The sequence below is a fragment of the Chiloscyllium plagiosum genome, unplaced genomic scaffold, assembly GCF_037043375.1.
Source record: "Chiloscyllium plagiosum isolate Xiang-an unplaced genomic scaffold, Cpla_swu_hap1 HiC_scaffold_6, whole genome shotgun sequence".
NCBI lineage: Eukaryota > Metazoa > Chordata > Chondrichthyes > Orectolobiformes > Hemiscylliidae > Chiloscyllium > Chiloscyllium plagiosum.
In genome coordinates, this window is record NW_028270144.1 from 103,693,620 (window position 1) to 103,709,743 (window position 16,124).

Genomic DNA, 16,124 nt, shown 5'->3' on the forward strand with positions numbered 1-16,124 from the left:
AGCAAAGAGTACAATAGGTAATAGGGGTGGGGATGGAAGTGGTAGGTCAGAAGGAAGGGTGGAGCGGATAGGTGGGAAGGGAGATTTACAGGTGGAACAGGTCATGAGGATGGTGCTGAGCTGGAAGGGTGGAACTGGGGTAAGGTGGGGGGGGCAGGGGAAATGAGGAAACTGGTGAAGTCCACATTATACCTGGTCTAGTTTATAGTTCAAGTCAATAGAAAATTGCCAAATCTGCTGAGCTTTTCCAGCAACTTCTGTTTTTGTTCCTGATTTACAGCATCCGCAGTTTTATTGTTTTTTTTAGTGGAAAATAATATTGGTTAGAATACAAAAAGAGCTGCTGATTTGTCAGCACCTGTTGTCTGTCCAAACCAAATTTCACCATCTCTCCTCCCAGTTATGCCAAAACTGAGCTTTGTGCAATCTACAGAGTTTTAATCACTGGTCAGCTTAAGTCAGCATTATACATTTGATTGATGGCAAAAATTGGATGTTCGTCTTTCTGGGCTATTTCTAAAAACAAATTGTAAAAATTATGTTAAAAATTTAATAGCTATTATCCGGTTGACCGAGGAGTTTCATAAAATTCTGACTGTAACATATCGGGTTTTATTGTGGCCTGGAGCAACCTGAAGTGATGTGAGTCTGCCTCCCAAAAAAGTGCATGCAAGTTGTTATCCAAGTCACACCACAAACTTGTGTCAATTATAACAATGCAAAGTCTGCAAGAAAAACATGTTTTATAAGTCCGTTTACAATTAGAAAAATGTATTTTTCTATTTCAGTGTTCTTGAGGATTAACTGCCACAATGGATAAATATGAAGTCATCAAACTCCTTGGACAAGGAGCATTTGGAAAAGCTTTCTTAGTTAAAGCTAAAGACAACAACACACGGGTTGTAGTAAAAGAAATTAAAACTGCAAAGGTGAGCTTGAAATTGAAAAAAAGTCTATTTCTATTGGATCATATTGTAATGTGAAAGCCTCAGTAGATTTCTGATGTGTAAATACTCATCTACATTTTATAGTTTACATGAGACAAGTAAATTGTTTAATATTCTTAATAACAGACATTTTTAAAGCCAGTTTGTATTTTGTGTTCACAGAAAAAGAAAATTTCTTAGTTAATAGAGATTTTAAAATGATAATGCAATTCTCGACAATTATATGGTGATCCATGATTAAGTTGATACGGAGTGGATTTATCATGAACACTCACTTGATACTTATTAGTCCATGATTGATCGGTAAGATTTGATTCTTTAATATTTGAAGAATCGAAAGAGAGGATTGGTTTCAATTTGGTATAGAACCTGAAGTGGACATTGCCAGCAGGCTGCCTAGTGAATGAGGAAGGTCTCCTCCACTGTAAGCAATTCAATATCAATACGCTCAACAATTCAGATTTCTGAACAAAACTAGCAACTTGATGAAAATCGTAAAACAGATGTGGGTCCTAATCATAACCATTGTTATCTTCACCAACATGCTGTGCCTTACCACTCTGATGTTGGAAAATAACGTAAGTTACATCTCAGAGACATGAGGCAAAATAAATGGCAAGCCATGGAGAGATTCATAGAAGAGGTGACCAAAAGTTTGGTCAAAATGAATACATTTCAGTGAGGCTTATAAAAAAACGAGGGAGGTGGAAGTAATGTAAGTATTTGTGCCGGGATACCAAAACATGGGGGCTAGATGGTTGGAAGTAAGGTTACCGGTGGTAGGGTAACTAGAGAGGTTTGCATAGGCTAAAGGCTGGAGAAGAGAGCTTTTGGATCTGGGAAACATAGAAGGAGGGGTGAAACTTTGGGAGAGATTGAAGCATAAGAATGAGAAACAGAAACATAGGTCAAAATCTCTAAGTATGCTAGAATACTTTTGTGTATTTATAGAATATAGAACATAGAACAATAAAGTGCAGAACAGGCCCTTCAGCCCTCAATGTTACGCCGACCTGTGAACTGTTCTCAGCTCATCCCCCTACACTATCCCATCGTCATCCATGTGCTTATCCAAGGATTGTTTAATTCTCCCTAATGTGGCTGAGTTAACAATATTGGCAGGTAGGGCATTCCACGCCCTTACCACTCTCTGAGTAAAGAACCTGTCTCTGACATCTGTCTTAAACCCCTCAATTTGTAGTTATGCCCCCTCGTACAAGCTGACTTCATTATCCTAGGAAGAAGACTTTCACTGTCTATCCTATCTATTCCTCTGATCGTCTTGTATGTCTCTTATCAAATCCCCTCTTAGCCTTCTTCTTTCCAATGACAAGGCTCTCAGCCTTTCCTCATAAGACCTTCCCTCCAAACCAGGTAACATCCTGGTAAATCTCCTCTGCACCTTTTCCAGTGCTTCCACATCCTTCCTGAAATATGGTGACCAGAACTGTACACAGTAGTCCAAGTGCAGCCACATTAGCGTTTTGTATAGTTGCAGCATGATATTGCGGCTCCGGAACTCAATCCCTCTACCAATGAAACCTAACACACCGTATGCCTTCTTAGCAGAACTATCAATCTGGGTGGCAACTTTCAGGGATCCCTCTGCACATCAACACTACCAAGAATCTTCCCATTGATCCAGTACTCTGCCTGCCTGTTATTCTTCCCAAAGTGATTGAATCACCTCATATTTAGCTACATCGAACTCCATTTATAGAATCATAGTCATAGAGATGTACAGCATGAAAACAGACCCTTTGGTCCAACCCATCCATGCTGACCAGATGTCCCAACCCAATCTAGTCCCACCTGCCAGCATCCAGCCCATAATCCCTCCAAACCCTTCCTATTCTTATACCCATCCAAATGCCTCTTAAATGTTGCAATTGTACCAGCCTACATCACTTCCTCTGGCAGCTTATTCCATACACATACCACCCTCTGTTTGCCACGTCTCAGCCCAATTCTGCAGTTTATCCAAGTCCCCCTGCAACCTGTAACATTCTTCCACACTGCCCACTACTCCACCGACTTTAGTGTCATCTGCAAATTTACTAATCCACCTCTGCATGTGTCTAAGTCATTTATAAAAATGACAAACAGCAGTGGTCCCAAAACAGATCCTTGTGTCACACCACTAGTAACCGGACTCCAGGCTGAATATTTTCCATTAACCACCACTCGCTGCCTTCTTTCAGAAAACCAGTTTCTAATCCAAATTGCTAAATCACCCTCAATCCCATGCCTCTGCATTTTCTCCAACAGCCTACCATGTGGAACCTTATCAAAGGCTTTACTGAAGTCCATGTATATCACGTCAACTGCCCTACCCTCATCTACATGCTTGGTCACCTTCTCAAAAAACTCAATGAGGTTTGTGAGACACAATCTGCCCTTGACGAAACCATGTTGACTATCTGAAATCAAATTGTCACTTGCTAGATGATTATAAATCCTATCTCTTATAATCCTTTCCAAAACCTTTCCTACAACAGAAGTAAGGCTCACTGGTCTATAATTACCTGGGTCATCTCTACCGCCCTTCTTGAACAAGGGCACAACATTTGCAATTCTCCAGTTCTCTGATACTAAACCTGTAGATAATGATGACTCACATATCAAAGCCAAAGACTCTGCTATCTCCTCCCTCGCTTCCCAGAGAATCCTCGGATAAATCCTATCTGGTCCAGGGGACTTGTCTGCTTTCACTTTTTCTAGAATTGATAACACCTCTTCATAACTGACTTCAATCCTTTCTAGTCTAATATCTCGTATCTCATTCTTCTCCTCTACAATATTCTCCTTTCCCTGAGTGAAACCAATGAGAAATGTTCATTTAGCACCTCTGTGATCTCCACGGGGTCCACACTCAACTTCCCACTTCTGTCTTTGATTGGCCCTATTCCTACTCTAGTCATCCTTTTATTCCTCACATACCTATAGAAAGCTTTAGGATTCTCCTTTATTCTATTTGCTAAAGACTGCTTGTTTTCTGTCTTTGTTCTTCTTAACTCTCTCTTTAAATCCTTCCTAGCTGACCTGTAACTCTCCATCGTCTCATCTGTACCATATTGTCTCATCAACACATAAGCTTCCTTCTTCTGCTTAACAAGAGATGCAATTTCTGTCATAAATCACGATTCCCTTACCTTATCACTTCCTCCCTGCCTGACAGGGACATACTATCAAGGACACTCAATATCTATTCCTTAAACCAGCTCCACATTTCCATTGTCTGCATCCTCTGCATTTTGCTACCCCATTCTATGCATCCTAATTCTTGCCTAATTGCATTATAATTGCCCTTGCCCCATCGATAACTCTTGACCTGTGGCATGTATCTATCCCTTTCCATCGCTAAACTAAACGCAACTGAATTATGATCACACTCTCCAAAGTGCTCACCTACAACTAAATCGAACACCTGGCCTGGTTCATTACCAAGCACCAGATCCAGTGTGGCCTCCCCTCTTGTCGGCTATATTGATATTACAGTCCGTCCTTAAATAATGAATATCAATATTTGTTTAATCTAAAAATTCATTAACTTCATGATTACTCAAATGAAAAGATTGCTTACATCCCAAAGTCAGCTCTGAAGCACATTCCACAGTTTGGAGGGAGAGCGAGTGAGTGGAAGGGGTTGAGGGGTTATGTGGGTATATATAGTGGTGTATACTAAGGAACAAGTAGCCCAGCAGTAAGTATCTTCTGACCATACTGCAGATTTTAGCTGCAGGATGTCTTGTAACTATTTTCTGTTGCTAAAATCTGCATGTAGACAGCTAGATTGACAGCCTGGTTGCATGTTCAGTGTAAAAGCATAAAATCAGGATGCAGCAGACATGGAGGGGATGGGACAGTTATGGCGACATCTAATCATGGAGACTGGGGCAATTGGTGTTGGGAGGTAAAGGTGATGGTTGGTAGGGTAGGATGGTCAGGGGAGAGCAGACAATAATTAAGGAATTCTGTTTGAGGTGTCAGATTCTGATCATACAGGTAGGATGCATTTAACTGCAAACCCCTGTTAGGATTGGAAGATAGAACAGGAATACTCAGCCCACAATAAATGTTGTAAAGACATATATCTCATGTAAAAACAGATTATTGCAGATGCAGTCTGAAGTAAAAACAGAAAATGCTGGAACTGTTCAACATAGGGCTGCCCACATCATTTCCCTAGTCTCATGGATTCAGCCCTTTAGCCTCCTTTCACCTACTGAGTTTTCTGTGGCCAGGGAAATTTTGTCCATTGTGATTAAAATAGAATCACTGTTACAATAAAGGCACATCACTCCAACATTTTACTGAAATGACCAAACAGCCTCCTGACAGTGATTTGTCTCCTATGCCTTGTCCCACCTGTGTTCAAACTGTTTGTGGTAGTTTGGATTTTTTTTTAGCTTGTTTTGTTTTTAAACACTGGAACAAAATCCACATATTTTCAAAAAATAAAATTATTTGTGTCCCACGTCATTGACATTTATACTTGTTATTTTAGAAATAAGCCTGGTAAAGCTGGAAGAAAATGCAGCTTCTATCAATGCATTAATATTTATACCATAGTTATTTTTGCTTAAGTAAAATAAATACATGCATTAGTTCAGTTGAGCTTCACTGAGAGAAGGATTTAAATAATTACTTGGTTGAACAGAACTTACATCGCTAAAAGGAGACCAGAAGTTGAAGCTTTTTCTCACGCATTCATTAGAATTAGCAATAGAACTTGTCAGAAACATAGGTTTTCAGTGATTTGGAGAAGCAGGTGTTGTACTGGGGTGGACAAAGTTAAAACTCACACAACACCCAGTTTTGTGTGATTTTTAACTTGGTTTTCAGTGTAACTCTTAGCACAGTCTGGATTGTTTAATAAATGATTGTCAATATAAGAACCATATCTAATGGTTATACTTTTGTGAGACTTTCAAACATCACCCCAATATTGTTCTTTGAAAGTTGTGTCACTGGTAGATGGGGTGGTTTAGCATGCTTGCCTCCATTGCCCAGACCATTGAGTTTAGGAGTTGGGATGTCACATTGAAGTTGTACAGAACATTGGGGGTGCCACTTTTGGAGTACAGTGTACAATTCTGGTCGCCCTGCTATTGAAAGGATATTATTAAATTGGAGAGAGTTCAGAAAAGATCTATCAGGGCATTACCAGGACTGGAAGGTTTGAGTTATAGGGAGAGGCTGAATAGGCTGTGACTTTCTTCACTTGAGCATAGGAGATTGAGGAGTGATCTTACAGAGATTTATAAAATCATATGGGGGAAGGATAAGGTGAATAGCAAAGGTGTTTTTCCTGGTGTGGGGGAATTCAAAACTAGGGGGCATATTTTTAAGGTGAGAGCAGAAAGATTTAAAAGGGTCTTGCGGGGCAACATTTTCACAAAGAGGGTGGTTCATATGTGAAATGAACTGTCGGAGGAATTGGTAGATGCAGGTCCAGTTACATTTCAAAAACATTTGGACAGGTACAAGAATAGGAAAGTTTTAGAGGGATATGGGACAAACACAGGCAAGTGGGACTAGTTTAGTTTGGGAAACTTAGTCAGCATGGACAAGTTAGACCAAAGGGTCTGTTTCCATACTGTATACTCTATGATCCTATCACCTGATGAAGGAGAGTCGCTCCGAAAGCTAGTGTGCTTCTAATTAAACTTGTTGGACTATAACCTGGTGTTGTGTGATTTTTAACTCTATGATCCATCATGCTGCACACTGCAAATGGTCAATGGGAAGTGTTATTTAATACAGTTGATATCTTGCATCACACATGTCACATGACTCATTTACATGAGAGGCAACATTTCTTTTTGGCTTGACGGTACTTCACTTACAAGTATGAGATCATCACCTGCACCTGCAGTGTGATGCATTATGCTTGCTGGAAGCTACATACATATGAGGGTGTAGAGGTGTACTGTATCCTTAAGAGAGAGAGGAAGTTAACAAGGATTGACTGAAAGCACAGAGTGTGCTGACCAAATTAAAAATGTAATACTTGGTTGAAACAAATAGCTGGAGTTGTGTTGCCGTGGAACAAAAACAAATTCAAATTTGGCGAATCAGTTTAAATTTTGCCCTACATACCAAAATCCAATCGAATTTGAATTTAGTGATTTTATGACATCAAATCAAATCTGATGTTTCAGAGTATAAAACTGGACATTTTGAACAGTTAGAGGGAGAACTGCAAGAAAACCAACAAGTATAGACTGCTAGCCAAATAGCTCTCTGAAAGGTAGCTGTCCATGAGAACTTTGTGCAGCAGAACACCGAAGCCGACCTAGAGAAATCCACAAAGGAGAATTGACAAAGCTGACTGGTTTTGAAACATGATTTTTTTTTTGTAAATTTTAATTGGTTTTTTTTATCAGACCAGTATTGTAGAGTGGGAGGTAAAAGATAGGTTTGAGAGAAAGGAGTTGTAAATAATTGTTTTATGTTCTCTTTTGGACTTTAAGAATAAAATTGTTAATTTTACTTTAAATAGTGACCTCTGGGATAGTTCTTTGCCTCTTGAAATTTAACAAATTACAGTATGAGGAAAGCGTCTCTGTGTGTCGGGTTTAAATTCGCAGAGGGGTTTACCCTGTGTCGTAGCAATACACAAATACTCAGGACCTTGTTTTATAGAGATAAATAGAATTTGTGAATATTTTACACCTTTTACAAAAAGAAAGGTTATGGAGACAGCCATACACTACTGTATCCCCATGGCAACACACTAGTCTGAGAATTAAGATGGACAGTTAATCTATTTTATAATTAATTGTTCAAAGATGTTAGTATGCACCTCTGGAGTAGGTGAGATTTGAATCCAGGTCTCTAGACTTAGAGGCAGGGACAGTACCACTGCACCAAACAATCCCAAGGGATGGCAGTTGACTGTTCTTACTTTTTCTCCGTGTCAATTATGACTCAACTAATCAGCATCCTCTTTACATTTGACACGAAATAGCATCTCTTTTTTCAAGTCTGTTTCTTGTATTGGAGTTTTAACGTGTACAGGATGTAAAGGTTCAACTTCTAGTCTCCTTTTAACAAGAACTGATTCAGTTGTAAAGAATTGTTGTAACAAAATGTATCAAACATGTTCATGCAACTTGTTATTCACCAAACACAGAATGAGTGGTTGTTTTGTTGAATGCCTCCACTCATTTCACAACTATTACCTTGAGCTTTCCCATTGTTTATTATTTTTGTTCCCCTTTCCAATCCCACTCTTCCCCCTTTATCCTAAGCCTCTAGCACCAATTAAACTTCACAAAAGTTCTAGGAATTGTAACTCATCTTTCAAATAAGCACTTTATAATCTTAGAGATTCATCACTCAGTTTGACAATATCACCGTGGGCGGCATGGTGGCACAGTGGTTAGCACTGCTGCCTCACAGCGCCAGAGACCTGGGTTCAATTCCCGCCTCAGGTGACTGACTGTGTGGAGTTTGCATGTTCTCCCTGTGTCTGCGTGGGTTTCCTCCGGGTGCTTCGGTTTCCTCCCACAGTCCAAAGATGTGCAGGTCAGGTGAATTGGCCATGCTAAATTGCCCGTAGTGTTAGGTAAGTGGTAAATGTAGGGGTATGGGTGGGTTGCGCTTCGGCGGGGCGGTGTGGACTTATTGGGCCAAAGGGCCTGTTTCCACACTGTATGTAATCTAATCATCATTATTGCTTCCATTTTTATGGACAGCTTTTGTTGATGTTAGCTCTGTTAGCATTTACAGCTTGTCTAGGCTAATATTTTAACTATTCTGCCATTATCAGTACCTTTTGACTTGCCTCTTCATTGTTTTTGTCTTTTAACAATGTTGTCTACTCTATAACAGACCTGTCGTTTTGTTTTTAATTCCCCTTGCCTCCATATTTGCTTAAATTGGGGATCAGTTAACTGAGTTAGCTGGACAGCTGGTCAGTGATGCTACCAGCATACGTTCAATTCCTACATTCGCTGAGTATACTATGAAATACTCCCCCCTCATTTGATGTATGGTGAGTCTTGGGTTAAACCACCACGTGTCATCTCTCTCTCTCTATCTATCTCTAATGAGAGGGCAGCCCAAAGATCCAGTAAGACTATGGCCACTTTACCTTTACTTCCTTAAAGCCTGTTACTCCTCTAACCTTTGCCAAATCCAATGAAAGGCCAGCAACCTGATCCATTTTACTGTCCACAGATGCTGCCTGGCTTGCTGATTATTATTACTGTCTACTGATTTCCTTTTTTGTGTTAACTTTCAGATGCACCAGAAAGAAAGAGAAGCTGCCCTTAAGGAAGTGACACTGATGGACAAAATGAAGCATCCTAACATTGTTAAATTTTTGGATTCATTTGAAGGTCTGAAAGAAAAGCCAAATTGTCCAAAATTTTAGTTGTCTGCTTGTTTGACTTAGTCAACCAACAGAATACGAGTCCAGAAAAATACTTGAAATGCATATCACTATCATGCTGTTCCTCAGAAAATTTCCTAGTCTATTTAACTCTGTGCCTCAACTGCTCAACCATGGGATCTGGACAAAGCTAACACTGAACACTATCCCTTCTTCCTTACCTTCCTTTGCAGCAAGCTGATATTAGGAGAAAGAATCCATAAGGCATTTAAAAAGTGTTACATTAGAAGTACAAACTAATGACCTCAGTATTATGGAGTTCACACATAACCTGGGCTGAGTAGCCCTGAGTTTTGTGAAGTTCAATATTGTTATTTTCTTTTCATGAAAGACCAGGCAATCAACACGAGGAGAGTATTGCCCCTGAATACTGCCCCTGCCATCCATCACACAAATCCCTCCAGGAATCTCTTTCAATATACCTTCATACTGATACACAATCAATGTCTTTGGAACTTTTTGCCACAGAGCGTTGTGGGGGCAGACGTCTTGTGTACATTTAGAGAGGGAATCCCTACAGTGTGGAAACAGGCCCTTCAGCCCAACAAGTCTACACTGACCCTTTGAAGACTAACCCACCCAGACCATATTGCTCGACATTTACCCTTGACTAATGCACCAAACCTACACACCCCTGAACACTATGGGCAACGTAGCATGGCCAATTTACCTAACCTGCACATCTTTGGATTGTGGGAGGAAACTGGAACACCCGGAGGAAACCCAGGCAGACACAAGGAAATTGTGCAAGCTCCACACAGACAGTCACATGAGGTGGGAATCAAATCCCTGGCGTTATGAAGCAGCAGTGCTAACCACTGAGTCACTGTGCCGGCCCATTTAAGGCTGAGACAGATAGTTTCTTGATCAATAGAGGAATCAAGGGTTTTGAAAGTGGATATGAAGAATTTTGCATCAGATGTGATCCTGTTGAATGATGGAGTAGGCTCAAAGGGCTGAATAGCCTCCTCCTGTTTCTATTTCTTATGGGCATTGGCTGGCCATTTTAATATAGGATAACAGTCATCTCCTCTTGGTAAAATATTGAAGAGGTCTTGGAGTTATAAATAGTGGGACAGTTTTCTTTTATAGCAGGTGAGTTTTTAACTCATTCTGCTCCCACAACTGGTACAACAATTGCCAAGAAATCAAATTAAATCTATGATCTGGGACTGGAAAGGGCAGACTATATACTTTCTTGAAATCTATTTAAAGATGTGAAGATAAAGCAGTATGTTTGCTGACAGGATCCACCTGTGAAAAAAATAGTATTTGGGAATGATTCACAAATGGAATAATATTGGGCTCTTATTTACAGAGGGTCAAAGTCTGTTTATAGTCATGGAATATTGTGATGGTGGTGACCTGATGCACAGAATTAACATGCAGCACGGGGTTTACTTTACCGAAGAGCAGGTAAGAACAAAATTAACTAAACTGAATGGAACACCAATGTTTGTTCCTTGATATACGATCTTATTTTACTTTACATCAGACTTTGTAAGTTATTTCTTTTTGGAGCTTAGAATGGCATCTATATTCATGGTCATTGATAGCTGAGACACTAATCATTAATCAGTCGGGGGTTGTAAACTGTAGGATTTTCGAACAACTTTACATTTCTTCACGGTGATATATTTCTTGAACTTTCTATAGCTAAATTAAAGATTAGATTCCCTACAGTGTGGAAACAAGCCCTTCGGCCCACCAAGTCCACATCGGCCCTCTGAAGAGCAACCCGCCCAGACCCATTCCCCTACATTTACCCTTGTACCTAACGCTATGGGTAATTTAACATGACCAATTCACCTAACCTGCACATCTTTGGACTGTGAGAGGAAACCCACACAGACATGGGGAGAACGTGCAAACTCCACACAGACAGTTGCACGAGGTGGGAATTGAACCTGGGTCCTTGGTGCTGTGAGGCAGCAGTGCTAACCACTGAGCCACTATGCCACCCCATTTTTTCTGAGCTGCACCTGAAACAAATTCCAACTCATACTAAACTCTGTTGGCTGCACCTTTTTTTGCATTAAATTCTGTTTCCATCACTTTGTCCTTACCCTCCACCCCGGGGGTTGCAGTTACAATGTATTAAAATCAAAATCATTTTCCTTGCTTACAAATAAATGCCTTTATTGCTCAGACCATTGAGCATAGGAGTTGGGACATCATGTTATAGTTGTACAGGGTGTTGGTTAAGCCACTTTTGGAGTACTGTCTACAATTCTGGTGGCCCTGCTATAGGAAGGATTTTATTAAATTGGAAAGGGAGCAGAAAAGATTTACAAGGAATTTACTGGGACTGGAGAGTTTGAGGAGAGGCTGGATAGGCTGAGACTTTTTCACCGGAGTGTAGGAGATTGAGGGGTGACCTTGTAGAGGTTTATGAAATCACGAGGGTCATAGATAAGGTGAATAGCAAAGTTCTTTTCCCTCGAGTGGGAAGTTCAAAACTGGAGGGGACAAATTTTTAAGGTGAGAGGAGAAAAATTTAAAAGGTACCTGAGGGGCAACTTTATCATTCAGAGGGTGATTAATATGTGGAATGAATTGTCAGGTGAATTGGTAGATGGAGGTAAAGTTACAACATTTCAAAGACATTTGCACAGGTACACGATTAGGAAAGCTTTAGAGGGATATGGGCCAGACACTGGCAAGTGGGATGAGTTTAGTTTGGGAAAGCTAGTTGGCATGAATGAGTTGGACCAATGTGTCGTTTCTGTGCTGTGTGATTCTATAAGCCCCTTTGGTTTTGTAACAAATCACTGTAGTCTCTTCCAACATTTCATGCCACAGCTTCAGAACTTTCAGAAGAAGGGTCACTGGACTCGAAACATTAACTCTGCTTTCTCTCCACAAATTCTGCCAGATCTGCTGAGTTTCTCCAGCAATTTCTGGTTTTTGTTTGGGAGCATTCAGCCCTTCCTATCCTGTGCAGTTCAATTTCTAAATATCTTCCTGGCTTACTTCTTTCTTCAGCCAATTATTTGATAAAGTATCCTACTCTTCCTCTAATGTTTGATCAGTGCTTTTCTATAGGGAATGCTTTGGGATGTTTTAATACATTAAGGAGAAATACGTGTTGTACTTGTCTAAGCCTTAGTAAACCCTTGAGCTTGGTTTTAGTGAATAATATATGTGAGAGCCTCAAGGTTTGTGGTGCAGTGAGATTGTTAGGAAATCTGGAGGCCTTAATTGAATTTAACAGCAGTACGCCATTATAAACACTTCCAGAGTCCCAGCTGACATCAGTGGGAATAAAAATTAGGCAAGTATTTGCGTTGTCAGTGGAAATCAAAGCTGAAAGTGATCTAGAGGAGGAAGGTAAGTGTAAAAGGAAATAGATAGGGCATGTTAGAAAGGCAAGGTCACAGTGATCATGGGGGACTTCAATATGCAGGTGGACTGGGTGAATAATGTTATAGGTGGATCCAAAGAAAGGGAATTCGTGGAATGCTTACAGGATGGCTTTTTGGAACAGCTTGTGATGGAGCCCACAAGGGAGCAGGGTTTTCTGGACTCAGTGGTATGTAATGAGCTAGACTTTATAAAAGATCTGAAAGTAAGGGAACACTTAGAAGGCAGTGATCATAAGTTTGAAAGAGTTTGAAAGAGAGAAGGCAAAATCAGCTGTAATGGTGTTACAGTTAAATAAAGGTAATTACAGGAGCATGAGAGAGGAACTGACGAAAATTGACTGGAAGCAGAGCCTAGTGAGGAAGACAGTAGAGCAACTGTAGGTTTCTGGGTGTAATTGAGGACACAGTATAGAGGTTCATCCCAAAGAAAAGAAGGATTATCCGGGGAGGGGTTAGACAGCCATGGCAGAGAAAGGAAGTCAGGAAATGTATCAAAGAAAAAGAGAGAGCCTATAAAGTGGCCAAGAGCACTGGGAAATCAGAAGATTGGAAAACTACAAAAACAAACAGAGGATAACAAAGAGAGAAATAAGGAAGGAGAGGATCAAATATGAAGGTAAGCTAGCCAGTAATATTAGAAATGACAGTGAAAGTTTCTTTCAATACATAAGAAACAAATGAGAGGCAGAAGTAGAAACTGGGCCACTCCAAATTGATGCAGGAAGGCTAGTGATGGGAGATAAGGAAATAGCTGAAGAACTTAATAAATACTTTGTGTCAGTCTTCACAGTGGAAGATATGAGTAATATCCCAACAATTAAGGAGAATCAGGGAGCAGAGTTGAGTATGGTAGCCATTACAAAAGAGAAAGTGCTATAAAAGCTAAAAGGTCTAAAAATCGATAAATCTCCTGGCCCCGATGGGCTACATCCTAGTTCTGAGAGAGGTGGCTGAGGAAATAGTGGAGGCGCTATGATCTTTCAAATATCACTGGAGTCAGGAAAAGTCCCAGATGATGGGAAAATCACTGTTGTAACTCATTGTTCAAAAAAGGATCAAGGCAAAAGATGGAAAATCATACGCCGATTTGCCTAATCTTGGTTGTAGGTTAAATTCTAGAATCTATCGTTAAGGATGAGATTTCTAAATTCTTGGAAGTACAGGGTCGGATTAGAACAAGTCAGCATGGATTTAGTAAGGAGAGACAAACCTGTTAGAATTCTTTGAAGAGGTAACAAGTAGGTAAGACCAGGGAAATCCAGTGGATGTTATCAAAAGGCTTTTGATAAGGTGCCTTACATGAGACTGCTGAGTAAGGTAAAGGCTCATGGTGTTCGAGGTGAGCCACTGGCATGGATTGGGGATTGGCTGTCTGACAGAAGGCAGAGAGTTGGGATAAAGGGTTCTTTTTCAGAATGGCAGCTGGTGACAAGTGGGGTCTCGCATAGTCCAGTGTTGGGGCCACAGCTGTTCACTTTATATATTAATGATCTGGATGAAGGGACTGGGGGCATTCTGGTGAAGTTCGCTGATGATATGAAGGTAGGTGGATTGGCAGGTAGTGCTGAGGAGGTGGGGAGGCTGCAGAAAGATTTCGACAGTTTAGGAGAATGGTCCAGGAAATGGCTGATGAAATCCAACGTGAACAAGTGCGAGGTCTTGCACTTTGGAAAAAAGAATACAGGCATGGACTATTTTCTAAATGGAGAGAAAATTCATTAAGCCAAAGTACAAAGGGATCTGGGAGTGCTAGTCCAGGATTCTCTCAAGGTTGATTTGCAGGTTGAGTTAGTGATTAAGAAAGCTCATGTAACGATGTCATTTATTTCAAGACAGTTGGAATATAAAAGCAGCGATGTGCTTCTGATACTTTATAAAGCTCTAGTTAGGCCCCATTTAGAATAGTGTGTCCAATTTTGGGCCGCACACCTCAGGAAGGACATACTGGCAATGGAGCGTGTCCAGTGGAGATTCACACGGATGAACCCTGGAATGGTAGGCCTAACATATGATGATCAGCTGAGGATCCTGAGATTGTATTCATTAGAGTTTAGAAGGCGGTGGGGAGATCGAGTAGAAACTTACAAGGTAATGCATGGCTTAGAAAGCGTGGACGCTGGGAAGTTGTTTCCGTTAGGTGGGGAGACTAGGACCCATGGGCACAGCCTTAAAATTAGAGGGGGTCAATTTAGAACGGAAATGAGGAGACATTTCTTCAGCAGAGAGTGGTGGGTCTGTGGAATTCATTGCCACAGAGCGCAGTGGAGGCCAGGACATTGGGTGTCTTCAAGGCAGAGATTGATAAATTCTTGATATCGCAAGGAATTAAGGGATACGGGGAGGGTGCGGGTAAGTGGAATTGAAATGCCCATCAGCCACGATTAAATGGCGGAATGGAGTCAATGGGCCGAATGGCCTTGCTTCCACTCCTATGTCTTATAGTCTTAAAAAGCTTGTCTTGACTCTTCCATAATGACTCTATTATTGGGGTCCAGTCATTGCAGGACACACTCTGATTTTAGTGAACGCACCCAAGATGTCATTGGGACACTTGAATATTAAGTAGGGTGTTACCTGTTTTGAATATTAAGTAGAGTGTTGCCTTTTTTGAATATTAAGTAGGGTGTTGCCTGCTTTAGTGAGAACTTCATTGATGCTCAAATAAACATTACAATAACCGCGAACATGCCAGGTGTGGCTGGGAGCTGGGTATTTAAGATTTTAATCCTGAGCTGTTGGTTTTCATAATGAATTGTTTTATACTCAAAAATGCATAGCTGACATTCCATAATCCTTTTTTAGGTCTTGGACTGGTTTGTGCAAATTTGCTTAGGGCTGAAACACATCCATGACAGAAAGATTCTGCACAGAGATATCAAAACACAGGTAAATGTTGGAAGGCCAATAAACTAGCACTGAAATAATAATAATAATTAGATATATTTAGTTGTTTTGGAAGGCATCTGCAATTTTCGGTGTTGCCAACAACTTTTACATTCCAAACATTTTGTGGTTCTAAATACGGATATTTTAAACCATATAACCAGGTACAAGGAGAAAGTGAGGATTGTAGATGCTGGCGATCAGAGTCAAGAGTGTGGTGCTGGTAAAGCACAGCAGGTGTCTCATTCCTGATGAAGGGGTCTTACCTGAAGAGTCGATTCTTCTGCACCTCAGATGCTGCCTGACCTGCTGTGCTTTTCCAGCACCACATTGTCGAATATAACCAGACACTGTCTACTTAAAAGGCTCAAGTATTGAACTGTTGACTACGAGCATAGCAATATTATCTGAAATTAATAAAAGTCAATATATTAAATTAACACCATGCTATTGTGCATCTGAAGGTTTATAATTCACTTAATGAGAGTTTTCCACATTTTAAAAAATTCAAACTGTGTTATCCTGCAC

The 16,124-nt window shown here is 40.5% G+C and overlaps 1 protein-coding gene across 4 annotated transcripts in view; it reads left to right on the forward strand.

Annotated features, from left to right (window-relative positions):
- nek5 (NIMA related kinase 5) overlaps positions 1-16,124 on the forward strand; it is a 96,565-nt gene that overhangs the window by 10,900 nt on the left and 69,541 nt on the right. For all 4 annotated transcript variants that reach the window (XM_043692147.2, XM_043692148.2, XM_043692149.2 and 1 more), the window contains exons 2-5: positions 789-929; positions 9,199-9,295; positions 10,667-10,764; positions 15,516-15,599. In XM_043692147.2, the coding sequence (XP_043548082.2) occupies positions 813-929; positions 9,199-9,295; positions 10,667-10,764; positions 15,516-15,599 (396 nt within the window). In that variant the 5' untranslated portion in view covers positions 789-812. The remainder of the gene's footprint in view (positions 1-788; positions 930-9,198; positions 9,296-10,666; positions 10,765-15,515; positions 15,600-16,124) is intronic.